Here is a 23,400-nt window from a genome sequence, read left to right on the forward strand (position 1 = left end):
CCTGGAAGTCAAATGAATAAAATTTTCAGAGAAGGATAATGATCTACTGAATCAAAGGTTGCTGAAAAAGTCAAGGGAACTGAGGATATATGTGAGGGATATATTCTGAATGACAGACCATGTGCTTGAGGCTATGTAAAGAGGGGCTTGAGGATATGAGGGGTAGTCAAAGGTGTTAGAATAAACAGACTGCAGGTTCCAGAGAAGTTTATGGGTTTGAAAGGAAGTGAGCTGGAGAAACGAGATGGTGAGTGAAGAGCAAGACACTTGAAAATGAAATTCAGGATGGTATTACGTGATTGGTTATCGTACTGTCTAGGGTAAAGACCATGGGAATGAATGACTGAAGCACAGTAGAAGTTAAAAAACTGACAAGCCAAGCTACTAAATCATCTATATTACCCATAAAGATTGTATTTGGATACCAAAATCACCAACACTTTGGACTAAAGCAGTGTTGGAGAAAGTAAGCAATCCTAAAAAAGAAAGAACTGATCTAGAATAAGATTAATGAGCATCAACTACTTTCCAACCTTTATGCAAGGCACTGGGGATAGACAAATACACAGAAAATTATAATACAGTGTGCTGACTGTTAGGATGGGAGAAATACAAGATATTTAAGAAAATAAGGGAGGATCTCTGCAGTGGAGGAAAGCTTCCTTAATTTGGACAAGAGGAAGAAGAATGTCCTCACAGTTGTGGAAGCTGTGAAAGGAAGAAATAGAAAGGTTTTTTTTTAAAGTTTTTTAACTGTTGGGGTCTTTGGAAACAAAGGAGAATTATTGCTGATTCAGAAGCTAGGAAAATTGGGGGTTGGGGAAAGTGGCAAGAGGGAGAGACCTCAATTCAGCTGATACAGGGCTCCTGTTGGAATAAAGATCCATTTTCTCACAAAAGGACAGAAAAATATGGTATAATTCGCATTCTAATTGCTCCAGTCTTCTCATGTTTTTTGATCTGAAACTTTCTGACCATTTATAAAATTATAATGGGGGATATTTGTGAATTTTAAAACAACTTAAAACATTTAAGAATGCCATTCATTTTAGAGCATTGCCTAATAGGAAAAGTCTATGCATATGGAGAAAAAAAAGAAAATCATTTAATGTGTGCATTTTTTTGTGGCAGAATAAAACATCATTAATTAATTTAAAAACTTAAAAAGGTAATGACAAGTGAAGATAATGAAAATAAAAGCAAATACATAGAGTTCATTAACTATATTATAGGTATTTTGTGCCAAATGATTTATAGCCACCATCTCATTTGATCAATGTTGTTGTTTAGTTGCTAAGTCACATCCAACTCTTCCGCAACCCCATGGATTGCAGCCCACCAGGTTCTCTGTCCATAGGATTTCCCAGCCAAGAATACTGGAGCGGGTTGCCATTTAGTTCTTCAGGGGATCTTCCCGACCCAGAACCAAAGCCGAGTCTCCTGCATTGGCAGGTGCATTCTTTATCACTGAGTCACCAGGGAAGCCCCCTCTGATCATTACAAGCACCCTATAATGTACTATCATCATTATACTCATTTGAAGATATGAAAAATGAGGCTTGAAATAATCCTAAAGATTTTTGTTAGAAAACACTTATCCCCCAAAAAAGAAAAGAAAACACTTATCCATCACCAGCCCCTTGAGATGTTAAAGTGCTAATAAAAAGCAAAAACAATTTTTAAAATAAATGAATTACCATGGTATCAAGAGACAGTCTTATTTAAGCCCAGAGAAATACCTATCTTAACTAAAATTCTGGATTTAAAACACCTTGAATACCTTTTTTTTAAGAGCAGTAATAGCATAATCCTCACCTCAATACAAGAAAAAAGAAACAACACACAGATTCTGTAGGTGAACTCAACATACAATTTAATAGTGAAATGTGGGCATTAAGTACATCAAAGAATTTAATGCACATAAGAAAATTTAAGAAGTTCTACATTTAGAGACTTAAGTTCTTAATCAGAACAAATGTTTTTACTCAGAGGAATCAATCAGGTGACAAAAGCCTGTTTACAAATTAAAATCTAACCAGAAAAAGGGAGAGAGAGAGAAACCTCTTACCGTCCCCGCTGTATCCAGGATTTCCAGCATACACTGTTGGCAGTCTACTTCAACTTGCTGTTGGGGTCAGCGTTGGGGGTGGAGGAGAATAAAAGAGTAACATCAAAATGTCAGTCTGTTTTCCTCCCATCTCTTCACTCAAAGTTTCTATTATGACTTTCTCTAGCAGTTTGCTGTATTGGTGGAGACCTAACTTGATAGTATAATAAAGAATAGGAGGTCTCAAACACATTCTACCAGGACTTTTAATGCTGAGTTTAGGTATTTTTCTGACCACTGAAATATGAACACTGATTTCTGTTATTATTAGAAGGCAGTGGTCATATTCTGCAATTTAAGAAAAACAGCAATAAACAGGTATAGTTCTAAAAGGAAAAAAAAAAAACAGCGTAAAGTATGTATGTTTATATTATATTCAAAACAAGGCACAAAAGTACCAGGTAGCTCAAAATATAGTCAAGATTTGGGGGTAAAGAAAACTCTGACCACTTATCACATTCAAGTCGTCAAAGTTTTACTAAAATATGCCCCAAATTTAATACAGAGGAAAATTTAAGTTGAAGAGATAAAGGGAACACAATAACACTGAACTCATAGTTCTCAAGACTTTAACAAAAAGGTACTTCTTTGGAAAAGCTGTGTGCATAAGGTGAAATTTTATGTACTAAATTCTATTTTCCCAGGGTTTTAAAGAAGAGGAGAAAGCTGGCCAAAAGAAATTACCAACTATTAATGGTTTGGAAAATTTTTAATAAATACGGGATTAAGGAAAGTGCTTCAGCACTCAAGGTACAGATCTCCGTTTATAGTTGAAGCTTTAACCAGCAACTTATTTGGGGGAAACTTCAGTAATGCAACACTGTCTTCTAAAAATAAACTTGTTAACCTAAGGACTATTTTAAACTGCTTCTGTGTCAAATAAAGGATTGATGAAGAGGACCATGAGCAGTTCTACAAACTCACACTCCACCACTTATGGGACTAATGTGGTAATAATCTGCACAATCTGTGAGGGGGCATGTTCAATGAATAATGAATTAGGTCTGTGGTTTCTCAATATATCACAATTTTGTTTCCAATTTGCTGATAATGAAACTGCTCTCCTCACAGACTTAATGAATTTAATTCAGCAAGAGTTACAGTACTATTTAAGGTAAATTCTAAAACATCTGACAATACAGCCCTTTCTTATTTGTTGAAAGGCAGATTTAATCTTTTGGATGGGGGCACCTAGCAGGCTTTCTTACAACACTGTCTTTTCTACCCCATAACATACTTGGGAAATAAAATCATGAAAGTTCTCCACAATTCTAGCTAGTCTTATAATTAAATAAAGCAACACTTTTTGTCAAGACCAACTATTAAAATTTATCTTCCTTTTAAATAAGTGTTACTTTTCAGAGAGTAGTTTTTGGTTCACAGCAAAACTGAGCAGAAAGTACAGAGCTCCCATATATCCCTTTCCTGCTCCTTGCTATCCTCACCCGTATCAGCATCCTGCCTACATCAGAGAGGTACATGTGGGAGCATCAATGAACCTACCGACATCAACACACTATCATGCCAAGTCCATGGCTGGCAGTTTTACTCTTGGTGTTGTGCTTTCCATGGGCTGGGGCAAAAATGTACAGTGCCATGTATCCACCCTTATAGAATTATACAGAATCCAAATATAGAATTTTTTAAGTCTAAAGATGGAATACTTTTGAAGTTATTTAACTAAACAAAAATAACTTTCAGTCACAGTATAACTTCAAGCATAAAGTGATCTTAATTTTAGTCCATAAAAAGAATAATTAAAAATATACCTAAAAAATATACTTATTTATATGCAATTTTTCTACATTAAGAAAATTCCCATCATTAAATGCATACATTAAAGAAAGATTAACAATCAGTAAGAACACAGAGCTCTCTATAGTTAAGCAATATTCTATCTTGGTGAAACTTTTAAAAATAGATAGACTATCTGTATCATTTCTCAAAACTATTTTCAAAAAAGCTATTCCATGGGTACTTGTAAGCATGTGTATACAAGTTTCACATTTTACCTTTCTGTAGGAATCTTCTATCGTTGGGTCATATTTTTCAACAAAAATTCCCTGAACAAATTGAACTGTCTAGAAAAAAAAAAAGCAGATAAAAGTTAAGGACTTAAAAGAAAAACCAGCCCCTCTTACAGGTCATTTAATGTCACAAAGTGGTAAAGATTAAGTGAAATTATGTGAAAACTCTGGGTGAACATGCAAACATATAGTATCATTGTTCTTCCATATAAGAACACATTCATAATTAAGAGCATATTTATGAAGGGAGGTGGTCATGTTAAAAACTGTCAGTTGACATTACACCTTAAAATAATTACTATATTAAGCTTTAAAATACAACCAGGATACACATAAGGACATGGATTCTCATTCACTAAAATGTGAAAATTTATCAGTGTTTCCTATTACCTGCCTTTATATATCTATAGCAATTTTTATCTCATGTCCTCAAAGGATAGAGGCAAAAGTTATAAGTTTGAAAAAGTTTTGAAACAACCTTTCTAATTGTGGGGGGTAAAAAAAAGAGGGAATTAAAATTTATTGAGTTTATTAAATTTATAATCACAGTCACATTTCATATTCACCCCAGAAGTAGTTATTTTCCTCTTCTGCCAGCTGAGATTCAAATGTCATTCACACTTCAATTAGCCAGAGGAATATTTTATACACTATTTTAGCTTGAACTAAATAGGTCAACTTGAATATAGTCAGCTTCAACTATCTATAACTGTGGTTCCATCTCCTCAGCTCTCATTTACTCTTCAATCCACCCAGGATGTTATGGCATCATCACCTTACTGAAGCTGCTTTGATCACAACCAGCAACCTCTGTGCTATGACTTCTGTGCAGTCATGTAAAGGTCCTCTTTATCCCCAAGTACAGAGATAAACACTGCTCCATCTTGGACCCTTCAATCCTACCTACTCTTTCAAGGCTGAGAGGTGCTCAGAGCACTGTCCTGACTTCTCTCTCTCTAGTCCCTCCCTAGACAACCTCAATAATTCCTAAGGATTTCTATTTTTAATTAATTTATTTATTTTAAAAAGGTAATTCATGGACATAGGAAAAAACGTAAAAGACACAAAAGCATATGTAATGATAACTAAACCTATCTATTACCACTTTTTCCAATTCTATTCCCAAGGAAGTGACTGATATGCTATTTGTAACTTACTGAACCTTGCAGAAACAGTGTCTGTTCTTTTGTAATATCTCCAACTTCCTTTCTTATCTCTATGAAGAAGACTGTGACTATTTTGTTCACAGTTGTAACTTTAGAGTCTGATGTTGTAGAAGCTCAATAAATAATAAATAAATACAGCATGTGTACAAAAAATGACCTTTATGCTACTTAAGTCTGGGGTGGGGTAGGATAGGAATTATTCCACTGGTACCTTTAATGATCAGTCTTCCCCATTAGAATGTAAATTCCTTAGAAACGAGAATAATTTCTTTCTTTTAAATCACAAACACTAACATCTGACATATAATAGGTAGTTAATAAATATTTGGTCAATGAAAGAAGGAAGAGCCACCATCATAAAAACACACATCCATGGTTACTGAATGAGTCTGTGTCCCCTGGTGAGCCAGATACTAGGCATATAAAACACTGCCACTTTTTCTCTTTAGTGACTAAAAATTGTAAGGCAAGAAAATATGAACGTCCTTTTTGTATTATATTAATTCATTATAGCTAGGTGGCTAACTTACCAGAGCAGACTTCCCCACGCCTCCTGAACCAAGGACCACTAGCTTGTACTCACGCATGATGTGGTCTGTTTAAATACTGACAATCTGAAAGAAAAAAGTCAAAGATTAATAAACATGATAAGAATAGCCTAAGAATATACAACTGTTACATAAAATAACATGAGATTTTCATTTTCATTTGTTTGTTTGTTTTTCCTGAAAACTATCCAAAGTTCTGGCCAGAGGTCTTCTTTGTTGAAAAATAGGTAATTCATGGGAAATCCCAGAATCCTCATATTTTTTTGTTTTGTTGTTTGGTCGCTAAGTTGTGCTTGACTCTTTTGTGACCCCACGGATGCAGCCCGCCAGGCTCCTCTGTCCATGGGATTTCCCAGAGACCGAACCCATGCCTCCTGCACTGGCAGGTAGACTCCTCACCGCTGAGCCACCAGGGCTCTCCCATTCGTCCTTTAGTACAGAAGCAAACAAACCAGGGCTTCCCTGGTGACTCAGCTGGTAAGGAATCCGCCTACAATGAGGGAGACCTGGGTTGATTCCTGGGTTGGGAGGGTTCAGAAGATCTAACTGAAGAAGGGAAAGGCTACCCACTCCAGTATTCTGGCCTGGAGAATTCCACGGACTGTTCAGTCCATGGGGTCGCAGAGTTGGACACGACTGAATGACTTTCACTTCACTAAACAAACCCTAGAGTACAAAAAATACTCTGTTCAGTTCAGTTGCTCAGTTGTGCATAACTCTTTGCGACCCCATGAACTGCAGCACGCCAGCCCTCCCTGTCCATCACCAACTCCCAGAGTTCACCCAAACCCATGTCCATTGATGATGGCATCTGTGATGCCATCCAACCATCTTATCCTCTTTGTCCCCTTCTCCTCTTGCCCTCAATCTTTCCCAGCATCAGGGTCTTTTCAAATGAGTCAGCTCTTCCCATCAGGTGGCCAAAGTATTGGAGTTTCAGTTTCAGCATCAGTCCTTCCAATGAACACCCAGGACTGATCTCCTTTAGGATGGACTGGTTGGATCTCCTTGCAGTCCAAGGGACTCTCAAGGGTCTTCTCCAACACCACAGTTCAAAAGCATCAATTCTTCGGCGCTCAGCTTTCTTCACAGTCCAACTCTCACATCCATACATGACTACTGGAAAAACCATAGCCTTGGCTAGATGGACCTTTGTTGACAAAGTGATGTCTCTGCTTTTTAATATGCTGTCTAGGTTGGTCATAGCTTTCCTTCCAAGGAGTAAGCATCTTTTAATTTCATGGCTGCAATCACCATCTGCAGTGATTTTGGAGCCCAAGAAAATAAAGTTAGCCACTGTTTCCACTGTTTGCGCATCTATTTCCCATGAAGTGATGGGACCAGATGCCATGATTTTAAGTTTTCTGAATGTTGAGCTTTAAGCCAACTTTTCCACTCTCCTCTTTCACTTTCATCAAGAGGCTCTTTAGTTCTTCACTTTCTGCCATAAGGATGGTGTCATCTGCATATCTGAGGTTATTGATATTTCTCCCAGCAATCTTGATTCCAGCTTGTGCTTCATCCAGCCCAGCATTTCTCATGATGTACTCTGCATATAAGTTAAATAAGCAGGGTGACAATACACAGCCTTGACATACTCCTTGTCCTATTTGGAACCAGTCTGTTGTTCCATGTCCAGATCTAACTGTTGCTTCCTGACCTGCATACAGGCTTCTCAAGAGGCAGGTCAGGTGGTTTGGTATTCCCATCTCTTGAAGAATTTTCCACAGTTTATTGTGATCCATACAGTCAAAGGGTTTGGCATAGTCAATAAGGCAGAAATAGATGTTTTTCTGGAACTCTCTTGCTTTTTCAATGATCCAGCGGATGTTGGCAATTTGATCTCTGGTTCCTCTGCCTTTTCTAAAACCAGCTTGAACATCTGGAAGTTCTTGGTTCACGTATTGCCAAAGCCTGGCTTGGAGAATTTTAAGCATTACTTTACTAGTGTGTGAGGTGAGTGCAATTGTGAGGTAGTTTGAGCATTCTTTGGCATTGCCTTTCTTTGGGATTGGAATGAAAACTGACCTTTTCCAGTCCTGTGGCCACTGCTGAGTTTTTCAAATTTGCTGGCATATTGAGTGCAACACTTTCACAGCATCATCTTTCAGGATTTGAAATAGCTCAACTGGAATTCCATCATCTACACTAGCTTAGTTCATAGTGATGCTTCCTAAGGCCCACTTGACTTCACATTCCAGGATGTCTGGCTCTAGGTGAGTGATCACACCATTGTGGTTATCTGGGTCGTGAAGATCTTTTTTGTATGGTCCTTCTGTATATTCTTGCCACCTCTTCTTAATATCTTCTGCTTCTGTTAGGTCCCTACCATTTCTGTCCTTTATTGAGCCCATCTTTGCATGAAATGTTCCCTTGGTATAGTACAGGAGACAGGAATCAAGACCATCCCCAAGATAAAGAAATGCAAAATGCAAAATGGCTGTCTGAGGAGGGCTTACAAATAGCTGTGAAAAGAACAGAAGGGAAAAGCAAAGGAGAAAAGGAAAGATATACCCATTTGAATGCAGAGTTCCAAAGAATAGCAAGGAGAGATAAGAAAGCCTTCCTCAGCGATCAATGCAAAGAAATAGAGGAAAACAATAGAATGGGGAAGACTAGAAATCTCTTCAAGGAAAAAGATACTCTACATGCTTCCAAAAAAAAGCTTAAAAACAAGCCTCAAAGGATTGAGTCAATCTATAGAAAACTGCCTGTCAGGACAAGTCCAAAATTTTTTTAAAGAAGAAAAAAAAATCCCACCATTCAATAATATAAAATTTACAATATCCCCAACATCCAAAAAAATTAATACAGATGACAAAGAAAATATGAACTGAAATTAGGGTGGAATGAGTCAATTGAAACAGTCCCAGAACTGAGACAATGGAATTAGTCAATAAGAATTCTAAAATTGATATGATAAATATGCTCAAGGATTTAAAGGAAAATGTAACGAGGAGAGAAATGGTAGACATAAAAAACCATCATGAACTTTCAGTGTTCAAAAATAACATCTGAGATGGAATTATAACCAGATGGGCTTAACAGTATATTAAACACTGCAGAAGGAAACTTCAAAGGAACTGAGATTAAGATAGTAAAAAGTTGATGTGGAGGAGGGTAGAGTGGAGAGACAGAGGGGGAAGGAGGGAGAAAAGAAAAGGAAGAAGGAAAATAAAAGAAGAAAGAAGAAGAAAACCACAGGACAACATCTAGCTATCAGGTAGGCTAATATGTATGTAACTGGAATGGCAGCGGCAGATTTTAAAAATAAATAATAAAATACTTTCAAAATTTGATAAATTATAAATCCATAGACCCAAGAAATTCAATGAGTCCTCTCCTTAGTATAAATACAAAGAAAAGAACAAGGCACAATAATTAAATTCTTGAAAGTTGTCAAAAGGACAAAATCACAAGAAGCCCAAAGAAAAAGTTTAGATATAGAAGAACAAAGTTTTGAAAATATATAGATTTTCTCAAGAAGCTAGGCAAGACAAAAGAAAATACATCTTTCAAATGCTTCAAGAAAAATACGGTCAACCTAGAATGCTAAATACAATGAGTATAGCTCTCACAAATGAAAGTGAAATAAAAAATCCTCTCAGATTCCCCAAAAAGAAAGAAAAACTGAGGAGAGGAAAAATGCTCACCAGCATGCACTTAATATACCACAGGAAAGGAAGGGAACAGAACAAATAATGTTCAAGGTTCTTACGTTATATCTGTAGTAGTACAGTAATATTATTTGAAGGTAGGTAATTATGTATCAGGGCTCCCCTGGCAGCTCAGCTGGTAAAAGAATCCGCCTGCAACGCGGGACACCTGGGTTCAATCCCCGGGTTGGGACGATCCCCTGGAGAAGGGAATGGCTACCCACCCCAGTATTCTGGCTTGGAGAATTTCATGGACTGTACAGAGAATTTCCATGGGGTCGGACATGACTGAGTGACTTTCACTTTTACTTTCAATTATATATTAATGATGCATACTGTACATACTAGAGCAACTACAGGGGTAGAAGGGCAGGGGAGAAAGGACTTGGTTAATAAGCCAAGAGCTGAGATAAAATGAAATACTGAACAAAACAATTCATCCACAAAACAGCAGGAAAAATACAAGCAAACAAGCACAGAGGAGATGGGAGAAATACAAAACAGGACAGAATTAAAAGGCAATTCGTTTTGTTGCAATGGTGAATGGTATTGTTTCCTTAATTTCTCTTTCTGTTTTTTCATTGTTAGTATATAGGAATGCAAGGGATTTCTGTGTGTTAATTTTATATCCTGCAACTTTACTATATTCATTGATTAGTTCTAGTAATTTTCTCGTAGAGTCTTTAGGGTTTTCTATATAGAGGATCATGTCATCTGCAAACAGTGAGAGTTTCACTTCTTCTTTTCCTATCTGGATTCCTTTTACTTCTTTTTCTGCTCTGATTGCTGTGGCCAAAACTTCCAACACTATGTTGAACAGTAGTGGTGAGAGTGGGCACCCTTGTCTTGTTCCTGATTTCAGGGGAAATGCTTTCAATTTTTCACCATTGAGGGTGATGCTTGCTGTGGGTTTGTCATATATAGCTTTTATTATGTTGAGGTATGTTCCTTCTATTCCTGCTTTTTGGAGAGTTTTAATCATAAATGAGTGTTGAATTTTGTCAAAGGCTTTCTCTGTATCTATTGAGATAATCATATGGTTTTTATCTTTCAATTTGTTAATGTGGTGTATTACATTGATTGATTTGCGGATATTGAAGAATCCTTGCATTCCTGGGATAAAGCCCACTTGATCGTGGTGTATGATTTTTTTAATATGTTGTTGGATTCTGTTTGCTAGAATTTTGTTAAGGATTTTTGCATCTATGTTCATCAGTGATATTGGCCTGTAGTTTTCTTTTTTTGTGGCATCTTTGTCAGGTTTTGGAATTAGGGTGATGGTGGCCTCATAGAATGAGTTTGGAAGTTTACCTTCTTCTGCAATTTTCTGGAAGAGTTTGAGTAAGATAGGTGTTAGCTCTTCTCTAAATTTTTGGTAGAATTCAGCTGTGAAGCCATCTGGTCCTGGGCTTTTGTTTGCTGGAAGATTTTTGATGACAGTTTCGATTTCCTTGCCTGTGACGGGTCTGTTAAGATCTTCTATTTCTTCCTGGTTCAGTTTTGGCAAGTTATACTTTTCTAAGAATTTGTCCATTTCATCCAAGTTGTCCATTTTATTGGCATAGAGCTGCTGGTAGTAGTCTCTTATGATCCTTTGTAAATACTTAGGAGTATATCTACCTAAAGAAACAAAAGACCTATACATAGAAAACTATAAAACACTGATGAAAGAAATCAAAGAGGACACAAACAGATGGAGAAACATACCGTGTTCATGGATTGGAAGAATCAATATTGTCAAAATGGCTATTCTACCCAAAGCAATCTATAGATTCAATGCAATCCCTATCAAGCTACCAACGGTATTTTTCACAGAACTAGACCAAAGAATTTCACAATTTGTATGGAAATACAAAAAACCTCGAATAGCCAAAGTAATCTTGAAAAAGAAGAATGGAACTGGAGGAATCAACCTGCCTGACTTCAGACTCTACTACAAAGCCACAGTCATCAAGACAGTGTGGTACTGGCACAAAGACAGAAATATAGACCAATGGAACAGAATAGAAAGCCCAGAGATAAATCCACGAACCTATGGACACCTTATCTTTGACAAAGGAGGCAAGGATATACAATGGAAAAAAGACAACCTCTTTAACAAGTGGTGCTGGGAAAACTGGTCAACCACTTGCAAAAGAATGAAACTAGAACACTTTCTAACACCATACACAAAAATAAACTCAAAATGGATTAAAGATCTAAATGTAAGACCAGAAACTATAAAACTCCTAGAGGAGAACATAGGCAAAACACTCTCCGACATAAATCACAGCAAGATCCTCTATGACCCACCTCCCAGAATATTGGAAATAAAAGCAAAACTAAACAAATGGGACCTAATGAAACTTAAAAGCTTTTGCACTACAAAAGAAACTATAAGTAAGGTGAAAAGACCGCCGTCAGATTGGGAGAAAATAATAGCAAATGAAGAAACAGACAAAGGATTAATCTCAAAAATATACAAGCAACTCCTGCAGCTCAATTCCAGAAAAATAAATGACCCAATCAAAAAGTGGGCCAAAGAACTAAACAGACATTTCTCCAAAGAAGACATACAGATGGCTAACAAACACATGAAAAGGTGCTCAACATCACTCATTATTAGAGAAATGCAAATCAAAACCACAATGAGGTACCATTACACACCAGTCAGGATGGCTGCTATCCAAAAGTCTACAAGCAATAAATGCTGGAGAGGCTGTGGAGAAAAGGGAACCCTCTTACACTGTTGGTGGGAATGCAAACTAGTACAGCCACTATGGAAAACAGTGTGGAGATTCCTTAAAAAACTGGAAATAGAACTGCCATATGACCCAGCAATCCCACTTCTGGGCATACACACTGAGGAAACCAGATCTGAAAGAGACACGTGCACCCCAATGTTCATTGCAGCACTGTTTATAATAGCCAGGACATGGAAGCAACCTAGATGCCCATCAGCAGACAAATGGATAAGGAAGCTGTGGTACATATACACCATGGAATTTTACTCAGCCGTCAAAAAGAATTCATTTGAACCAGTCCTAATGAGATGGATGAAACTGGAGCCCCTTATACAGAGTGAAGTAAGCCAGAAAGATAAAGAACATTACAGCATACTAACACATATATATGGAATTTAGAAAGATGGTAACGATGGCCCTATATGCAAAACAGAAAAAGAGACACGGAAATACAGAACAGACTTTTGAACTCTGTGGGAGAAGGTGAGGGTGGGATGTTTCAAAAGAACAGCATGTATACCATCTATGGTGAAACAGATCACCAGCCCAGGTGGGATGCATGAGACAAGTGCTCCGGCCTGGTGCACTGGGAAGACCCAGAGGAATCGGGTGGAGAGGGAGGTGGGAGGGGGGATCGGGATGGGGAATAAGTGTAAATCTATGGCTGATTCATATCAATGTATGACAAAACCCACTGAAATGTTGTGAAGTAATTAGCCTCCAACTAATAAAAAAATTAAAAAAAAAAAAATTAAAAAAAAAATAAAAGACAAAAAAAAAAAAAAAGGCAATTCGGAGAAGGCAATGGCACCCCACTCCAGTACTCTTGCCTGGAAAATCCCATGGACGGAGGAGCCTGGTAGGCTGCAGTCCATGAGGTTGCTAAGAGTCGGACACGACTGAGCAACTTCACTTTCACTTTTCACTTTCATGCGCTGGAGAAAGGAATGGCAACCCACTCCAGTGTTCTTGCCTGGAGAATCCCAGGGACGGGGAAGCCTGGTGGGCTTCTGTCTATGGGGTCGCACAGAGTTGGACACGACTGAAGTGACTTAGCAGCAGCAGCAAAAGGCAATTACATCATTATATTAAATGTAAATCATCTATTCTAACAGTCCAACATTCAAATTCAAAGGCAAGATAAAAAAAACCCAAGACCTAATTACATGTTATCCTCAAGAAACAAATACAAGAAAAGTTAAAAGTAACATTTACTAGTGACAAAGTCACAGCTGGTGCTAACATTACCACTGTGGTTTGGCGCCTGCATCCAAAATAGAAACAAATACTAAATTTCATTTAGAGGTTGTTGTTAGTGTTAAGTCCTCTGACTCTTTGCGACCACACAGACCAGCACGCCACGCTTCCCTGTCCTTCGCCATCTCCTAGAGTTTGCTCAAACTCATGTCCACTGAGTCAATGATGCCATCCAATCATCTCATCCTCTGTTGCCCCCTTTTCCTTCTGCCCTCAATCTTTCCCAGCATCAGGGTCTTTTCCAATGAGTTGGCTCTTCACATCAAGTGGCCAAAGTACTGGAGCTTCAGCATCAGTCCTTCCAACGATTATTCAGGGTTGATTTACTAACCTTACTAACATTTAGAAGTTAGTAAAAAATCTTTTTTCTTTTTCTGTATCAGTGCTGGGGACTCTAGATTATGACTCCCTACCTATTCTAAGCAGTTAGCATTTTAGGTTACTCTAGTCAGTGTTCTCAAACATTCTGGTTTCCGATTTCTTCATACTGTTCACGATATTCTTTATTCTCTTAAGAGCTTCTGTTTATATGGGCTCTCAGGAGTGGATGCTAGATTTTTTCCAGTCTTCTCCTGCATCTATTGGTGCTATGTTGTTTGTCTGTCTTCTACCAATATGTCCGCGCTCACCACTTCGGTTCACACACTGCTAAGCTACATACAGTAGGTTCTGTGCACGCTCAGTTGTGTGTGCCTCTCTGCGTCCTCATGGACTGCCACCCACCAAGCTCCTCTGTCCATGGCATTTTTCAAGGCAGGAACACTGGAGCAGGTTACCATGCCCTCCTCCCCGGGATCTTCCTGATCCAGGGATCAAACCGCGTCTCTTGAATCTCCTGATTGGCAGGCGGATTCTTTACCACTGTGCTACCTGGGAAGTCCATAGTAGGTTTTAAGCCTGTAAGCCTATGCAAAAGGAAGAAGTGAAATTTTTTTCACAGACTGACATGGTTCTGTATGTAGAAAATCCTAAAAGGAATATGCAAAAAAGAAAAAACAAAAAACAAAAAACTACCAGACTAAGAAGTGAATTTAGCAAGGCTTCCGGATAAAAGGTTGATACAAAAAAAGGAAATTATATTTCCATATACTGGGAAAGAACTGGAAATGAAATTTTTAAAATACCATTTATAATAGTATCCAATAAGAAATACTTAGATAAGTGTAACAAAATGTGTGCAAGACTTCTGTATTAAAACTACAAAATATGTCTGGTTAAGGACTTAATGATTATATAGATATGTCATAAGATATGTCCATATCACTGTTAAGATATCAAGTCTCCCCAAATTGACATACAGATTCAATGTGATCACAATCACAATCTTTTTGTAGAAACTGACAAGATGACTTCATTTACGAAAATGCAAATAAGAATAGCTACCATAGTTTTGGAAAAAAAAGAAAACATCTCACACTACCTGATTTCAAGACATACTATAAAACAACAATAATAAAGACAGTGTTGTATTAGCCTAAGGACAAACATAGATAAGTAGAATCAAATCAAGTCCAGAATTAAAACCATGGACATATATTCCATTCATTTTTGACAAAAGGGACTGTGGTACCCATCCTCTCAGATGCCCCCAATGATCCTGGCCTCTTGGTAGTCCTAACTTGTGTTGTTCCCTCTCGGATTCATATCCTTGTGTAGTTTCTCCCCATGCTTACTCAAGATTGGTTATGTGACCAACAGAAAATAGCAGACAATACCTGTCTTCTAAGATTATCACCTAAAAGGCATTGCTTGGACCATGGTCTCTAGGATCACTCCCTTTGAGGGAAACCACCACCATGTCATAAGGACAATCAGCTATTCTAAGACACCTCCTATCAAGAGCTAGTACCCATCTGTCAACTATGTGAGCGAGCCACCTTTGAAGCCTGTCTTACAGTCAAGCTTTAAAGCCTGTCTTACAGTCAAGCTTTAATTCAAATAATTGTAGCCTCAAGAGACCATGAGCCAGACTCTTCTAGTCAAGCCACTCCCAAATCTCTAATCCTTAGAAAGTGAGGGACAATAAATAATTACTGTTGTTTTAAGACAGTAAGGTTTGGATTCATCTGTTACACAGGAATAGATCATTAATACAGGGGCTAAAGAGATCCAGTGTGTAAAAGTCTTTCCAACAAGTCAAGCTGGGGAAAAAAAAGAACCTCAACTCTTGGTGCTCATACTAGCCAAAATCCAGAAACAATACAAGTCTACATCAAGAGGTGAATGGGTAAATGGTGGTATATCCAATCAATGGAATACTAGTAATAAAAAGAAACTACTTACAGATGCAATAACGTATATGAATCTGAAAAACATGCTTAGCAAAATCAGCCAAACATGAGACAGTGAATATTGTACGATTCCACTTACATAAAACTCTAGAAAATACGAAACTAAGTTATAGTGACAAAAAGCTACTTGGGATCAGTGGTGATAGGGCAGGAGTGACGAATGACTACAAAGGAGCATAAGGGAACTTTTCAGGGTAAAGGAAATGACCTCTATCTTGATCATGATGGTAGTTACATGGGTATACAGATTTATCAAAACTTACTGAACTGTACATTTAAAATAGGTGCATTTTATTACACGTAAATTATAGCTCAATAGAATTAATTTAGGAAATTCAATGGGAAAAAGGGAGGAAATTTCTCAGACTAGCAGTTATATGTGAAAGTCAAAGTATTAGTTGTGTCTGACTCTTTGCAACCCCATGGACTGCAGCCCACCAGGCTCCTCCGTCCATGGAATTCTCCAGGCAAGAATACTGGAGTGGGTTGCCATTCCCTTCTCCAGGGGATAATCCCAACCCATGTATCAAACCTGGGTCTCCCGAATTGCAGGCAGATTCTTTACTGTCTGAGTCACCGGGAAGCCCCCAAACAGTTATATATATATATATACATACTATTAGAAACCGAATACACCCCCTGAGAATTCTTATGGTGAAGCTCTCCCCACAGTATGATGGTATTAAGAGGTGGGACCCTTGGGAGATAATTAGGATTATATGAAGTCATAAGGGCAGAGACCTCATGTATGAGATTAATGCCCTTGTAAGAGGCTGAGAGCTTGCTTCTCTCTGCCCTCTGCCATGTGAGGATACAAGACAACCAAATACAAGCCAAGAAGTGGGTCCTTACCAAACACCTAATCTGCTAGGGCCTTGATCTTGGATTTCTCAGCCTCCAGAACAGTGAGAAATAAATCTGTTGTTTAAGCCACCCAGACTATGATAATTTGTTATAGTGGCTGGAACTAGGCAACATAGTGAGGATAAATTAGTAGACTATGCAACAGACATGACAGCAAGAATGGCTGTTGTTCTGAATCAAATATTTACAAAATATCTCCCAGGTACCAGCTCTGTTAGTATATACTAGATACCAGGGACAAAAAATAAAAAGTATCTGTTCCCTTCCTCAAGGAGCTCACAAAGGGAAAAACAAAACCAAAAAACTACAATATAATTGCAAACAAAGTTATTATAGAGACAAGATTAAAGGGTTGGGGAAGGATGGAGGAACAGAGAAGAGCCCAGGATAGTTTTTAAATAGAGGTTACATAAAAGATAAGTGAAAAGCTAAAGAGAAATGTTATAGGTATGTAGTGAAGGGCATTCTAAGCAGAGGAAACAGCTTGAACAAATACTCCAAACTATTAAATACAGAAGATTCAGGGAATACTGCATAGCTCAGCATAAGTAAAACACAGGGTTTAAAAATAAGTTAGGAAACTGAAGCCAGGTATAGAGACTGGGTTATGCTTACAAAAGCATTTGCCACGCTAAAGAGTACTTTTTATCTAGTAAGCAATGAGGAGAAAACAATGATTTTTTTTTTAAAAAGTAATGTATACACAAATATTATATAACTATAATATAGAAAACTTGATACAGTATATAAAGGCGATCAAAGGAAAAGAGAGATCAGAGACAGAATAGCAGGAAGCTACTGTAATAGCTCAGGTGGGAAATGACACAGGCCTGTATCTAGCTCTACAGCTGAAGGCGGGCAGTGGTTTTCTGAAGGTAAAACTGACAAGACTCCATAGCTGATTAGACATTACTGAGGCTTTTATTAAGAGGACTGAAGAACACTCAGGATAATTCTCAGATATCTACCCTGGGCAATTTAGGGGGCTGGTGGCACACCTTCTCCAATTAAGATAGGAAATATAAAAGATTTAAAAAGAAAGTTAAATCTTTCTGCCAAAAATTAAGTTTGAGATTCCTACAGGAAAAGCAGGTAAATATCTGACAGATACAACTGACAGACCAAGTCTGGAAGCTCAGTAGAAACCAATAAGGACTTAGAAGTGGGTGTTACAAAAAGATGGTAGTAGTTGAAACCATAGCAGATGAGATCAAACAAGGAGAATTTATTAATTCAGTGAGAACAGAAGAAAGCTAAGAACTGAATTCTGAGAAACAACCACATTTTACTATCTAGATGAACAGGAACCTGAGGAATAAATGAGGTGGGAGATGTTTGTACTGGATACTAGTAATCTTATTAACTCTTATCTGTACCAAATAATCCTTTCATTTCTATGGGGTGCAAAAAGGTTGACTATTAAACACAAAAGACAGATCCCCATATCCCTAACCCCCTTTCCAGGCTCCCAGTGATTCTCAGTCTGGGGACTGCTGTCATTTTAACAAGAGGTGAATTCATCATCTCTCACATCCAAAAATGTGTATCTTTTGAGAGGGAATCCTAATATAGCAAGGCTCATTTATGCTTCCCAAATTGCCTCCTAGGGCAATAGCATTTGGGGAAAAGCACTCAACATGGCCAAATTATTTTGGGTATTCTGTAACAACAAAATATTTGGCCCCCGTCCCTCAACTCCAGGAGCAAGATAGTCAACTTACAAAGTTATTTTTCATGTTTGGTAAGCACAGACAATCATTTTCTTTACACCACACAAGTACCATGGATTATAAATGTATACTCATATGCACACATGCAAATACAAGAATAATATAGCTCAGATAAGGAATCACATACAAATACCAATGAGGAATAATGTAGATGAATATTTTCTTTTTAAAGGGGGTTAGTTCTAACTCATTACTGCCAAGTTAGAAAACCACTACGTTCTTCCAAGCAAATCCCATGCCTTTTTATGGAAATCTCCTGTGCCCTGCACTCCCAACACAGCACCAGAAAATTTCTCACTCTGGTTAAGATTCCCCGACAAATAAGGAGGATAAGAATAAACATTACACTATGTTTACATTTTAAGTCAATCTTGAATCCCTAACACTATGGCCCAAGTTATAATCTAACAATTTTTTCATGCTTCAAACTTCAGTAAAACTACTTCTACATTTCACAAAATAACATAACGATTTTCCCAGTGATACAAATAGATCTGCTTTTTCTGTTTTTAAATATTTAAACTAATTACAAGATGAAATGGTTTCTCCTGTACAACTGAACCTATGAAACAAAATTCATTAAAGGAAATTTAGTTGTGACAAGAAATTTTGGATAAAATGTTTTACATTAAGGAACACTGAAACTTCTTAACAGTTATACTGTTGGTTATATTTAAATATTTACAGAAGCTGTGAATATTTTAAATCTGACAACTGACCACAACATATTGGGGGTGGGTGGGGATGGTGGTAAGTAATATGGAAATGATGGTAAGACTTAACTTTCTAAAATAAAGAACAACTTTATGTTGTTTGTACTTTGATGTTTGTACATATGTTTGTATGTACTTTGATGCTCCTCAAAGTACATCATAATGGAAAGTCAATAGTTTCTGTAATGTGAACTCATAGTACTATCCCATTGAGAGAGTTATCTTCCTTGATACTTTCTCCTCTTGTTCTTCTTAAGACTAGTACTTTTGGGGGAGGATATATATAGGGATGCAAAAATCAGACATAATATACTTACAAATGAAGTTTATAAATTGGTCTTCACACTCTAAAACCAGGTAACTCAGCTCAACAGTACTTTCCTACCCCTTACCAAATGAAAGAAGATAAGCTCCCGGAAATAGAAGAGGCCAGCAGAGACTCTCAAAAAGAGCAGACAGTTAGTCACAGATTTGAGTAAAATCTGACAAAAGGCAATAAATTCAACAAGCAGCAGAACAAAAGCCAAAGAAAACAGAATTAAGAGGATCTACAAAACACTGTAAAATAAATGTAATATCCATGAAGAAACCTGTGAAGCTATTAAATCTACATAAAAGACTAGAGAGACTTGCCTGGCAGTCCAGTGTTTGAGAATCAGCCTACCAATGCAGGGGACACGAGTTTGATACCAGGTCTGGGATGATCCCACATGCCTCCAGCAACTAAGCCCAGACAAAACTACTGAAAGTGCGCTCCAGAGCCCTCAAGCCAAAACTACTGAAGCTCACATTCCTACAGCCTGCGCTCCATAACAGTGAGAAGCATCCCTGCTTGCCGCAACTAGAGAAACCCATGCAAAGCAATGAAGACCCAGTGCAGCCAAAAAGCAAATAAATTTAAAAAAAAATTAAAAATAAAGTAATGCAGAAGTGGTGTTGTATGACTTCCGAAGCTAGAAAGGGTGCCAGAAATTCCTCTTGGATCTCTATTTGAAGTCATGACTTTGGGCCCAGAGCTAAAAGGCTTCCCTGAAGTGGCCACTTGGAAAAACCACAGAGATAGACAGAGCTGCCAGAGGAGCCCCAGCTGTGAGACCTATCAATAAAGAAAATAATTCCAGACAGCCACCATCTGACTGCAACACTCAGAGGAGAGACCTTAGGCCAGATCTACCTAGATGAGTCATTCCCTAACTCCATACTCAAGAAACTATGGAAGACAATACATAGTTATTGTCTTGAAGTGAAAGTTGCTCCATCATGTCTCTTTGTGACCTGGTGGACTAGAATTCTCTAGGCCTGAATACTGGAGTGGGGAGCCTTTCCCTTCTCCAGGGGATCTTCCCAACCCAGGAATCAAACCCAGGTCTCCCGCACTGCAGGCAAATTCTTTACCAGCTGAGCCACAAGGGAAGGCCAGTGAATACTGGAGTGGGTAGCCTGTCCCTTCTCCAGTGGATCTTTCCGACTCAGGAATCAAACCAGGGTCTCCTGCACTGCAGGCGGATTCTTGACCAACTGAGCTATCCGGGAAGCCCAGTTACTGTATTAAGCCACATTTTGAATGGTTTGACTACTAAAAACAGAAGGTAGAAAGGAAAGAACAAAGAACAGATGGACAAACTGAAAATAATGGATAACCTAAATATCATTAATTACATGAGTACATATTCAATAGGAAAAATGAAAATTAAAATGCAAGACAAAACATATACATAGCAAAAGCTGACAGAACCAAAGGGAAAACTAGTCAAACACAAAATCAGGATTAGATTTTGACAATCTCAATAACTGAGAGAAAAGGAAGATAAAGTCAGTAAGGCTATATTAAGGATTTGACCAAATAATGAATCAACTTAATTCAGATGACATGTATAAAACACCATACCCCACACCCAGCAACTGCAAATTACACATTTTTCTCAATCGCATATGGATCATTTATTAGAACAGACAATGCTGGGCCATAAATCAGGTTTAAACAAATTTCAAAGGACTGAAATCATACAAAGTGTACATTTTGACCATAATGCAATTAAATTAGGAACCAATACATAAACATAATTATATAATCTCAAAATGTTTTTAAGTTAACACAATCCTAAATAATATATGGGTCAAAGAAGAAATCAAGATGGAAAGTAAAGGATCAGAGCTAAATGATAATAAAAATACACATCAGCAAAAATCATAGCTAAATATTTTATTATCACTGTAAAATAAGTACAAAAATCTGAAAATAAAACTGTGATTATCTCAACCTTTTAGTTTGGGAGAAGATAGAAAGGAAGGCATGTTAAAGGTTTTCTCTTCTTGGGAAGAGCAAAAAGATACTGAACCTCTCTTTTTCTATATTCTGAAAATCAAAGCGTGAAAAATATAATGTCAACAACTAAATCACATATAACTTAAAAATTACTAGAGGAAAAATAAGCAAAGAAAACTTGACCAGTGCTGGAGTCACAAAATGAAAACTAAACAACACGAAAGAAAGGTAAAGAAGAGTATAGGAATAAGACAAAATAGATCAGTAATCCCAATAAACGGAATCCTCCTAAATCCTAATTCTGCAAACCACAAATGATAAAAGTTTATTCTATGAAGACTATGATGACAAACTTAGAAAACAATACACTTATCTTGCATGTAGCAAATCTTCTAACATGCTATATTAATAGCTGGCTTTGTCCTTTCTTGTTTTAAATACTGAATTCAGTATTTAACAACAGAATGCCTGAACTACAGTAAGCGTTTCTTTTGTGGCAATTCACTCTAAAAACATCTCTAGATACGGTCATCTATTCCTTTGAACTCTATGCTCACTAAATAGAGTACATTCCATTTCTGGATAATTTTACATTGCTGTTTCTTTATAGTGGCTACTTGTTGGGCTCCTGTCTCTGATGCTAAACAGAACAAAGAGAATTCCTCTCCCAGGCTACGCTCCTTCAAATATTTGAGGACAGCTATTTCCCCAACCATAACCTCTTTTTTCAATAAGCAGTCCTATTTCCTTTTTCAAATGACAGTTTCAAATTCTGTATTCATTCTGTTTCCTCTGCAAAAGCTTTAGGTCTTACACTCTTCTTAAAAGTAATATATGCTAGTTAGTACTATTAGCGGGCATTATGAAAAGGCTTATAATAAAAAGAGCAGTCACTGTATCTCCGTGTGTGTGTGTGTGTGTGTGTGTGTGTGTGTGTGTGTGTGTAAAGGCTTATAATAAAAAGAGCAGTCACTGTATCTCCGTGTGTGTGTGTGTGTGTGTGTGTGTGTGTGTGTGTGTGTGTAAAGGCTTATAATAAAAAGAGCAGTCACTGTATCTCCGTGTGTGTGTGTGTGTGTGTGTGTGTGTGTGTGTGTGTGTGTGTGTGTGTGTGTGTGTGTAAAGGCTTATAATAAAAAGAGCAGTCACTGTATCTCCGTGTGTGTGTGTGTGTGTGCGCGCGCGCGCGTGTGCTTATAATAAAAAGAGCAGTCACTGTATCTCCGTGTGTGTGTGTGTATGAGAGAGAGAGAGAGAGAGAGAGAGAGAGAGAGAAAGAGACAGTTGCTCAGTCATGTCCGATTCTTTGTGACCCCATGGTCTGGAGCCTGCTAGGTTCCTCTGTCCATGTGATTTTCCAGGCAAGAATACTGGAGTGGGTTGCCATTTCCCTCTCCGGGAGATCTTCCCGACCCAGGAATCAAACCTTTTTGATTTCTCTGATTTCTCACATTGCAGGCAGACTCTTTACCATCTGAGCCATCAGGGAAGCCCTAAACCTTAACCTACTTCCAACTTCTAGTTCTTTCTCTGAGTGTTCTCCATAGTTCTGAGTAAGATATTTATACTCCTATCTCCTGATTTTTAGTTTTAGATATTGCTATTATGGTAGGTGAGAATTGTAGCTCTCTTAACACACAGCAAAATAATATACTAAGATTACATTTCCTTTTTCATATAATGTGTGTTTATTCTGGAATTGTCTACCAATATTTTCTACCCAAACTTGCCAGATAATCTATCAATACCCTTTCTCTCCCCTGCTCCTGTCAAAATCCTTCCTGCGGCTTGCTGTGATCTGTACCAGCTGCTCTCTAGGCCTGCAGATGCCTATCAATCTAGGACTTTGTTATGTGTTGGTGTGCTTCAAAGTGCCTATCCACAGAGGTTACCACTACTAATTCTTCTTTTCTTTTGTCTACGGTTTTATTTTCCCCAACACCACAGAGGAATGCAATTCCAATATTATCATATCTCACAAAGTTTCAAGAGAAGCTAGAATTCTAATGTTTGGGAAAGCTTCCAGTTTGCTTTAAGTTGGGAATTAAACTC

At 37.7% G+C, this 23,400-nt stretch overlaps 1 protein-coding gene across 2 annotated transcripts in view; it reads right to left on the minus strand.

Annotated features, from left to right (window-relative positions):
* Positions 1 to 23,400, minus strand: part of RAP1A (RAP1A, member of RAS oncogene family) — an 81,565-nt gene that overhangs the window by 12,310 nt on the left and 45,855 nt on the right. For both annotated transcript variants that reach the window (XM_043876016.1, XM_043876017.1), the window contains exons 2-4: positions 5,831 to 5,914; positions 4,120 to 4,188; positions 2,069 to 2,125 (exon numbers count right to left, since the gene is read on the minus strand). In XM_043876016.1, coding sequence (XP_043731951.1) covers positions 2,069 to 2,125; positions 4,120 to 4,188; positions 5,831 to 5,887 — 183 coding nt within the window. In that variant the 5' untranslated portion in view covers positions 5,888 to 5,914. The remainder of the gene's footprint in view (positions 1 to 2,068; positions 2,126 to 4,119; positions 4,189 to 5,830; positions 5,915 to 23,400) is intronic.

The sequence above is a fragment of the Cervus elaphus genome, chromosome 20, assembly GCF_910594005.1.
Source record: "Cervus elaphus chromosome 20, mCerEla1.1, whole genome shotgun sequence".
NCBI lineage: Eukaryota > Metazoa > Chordata > Mammalia > Artiodactyla > Cervidae > Cervus > Cervus elaphus.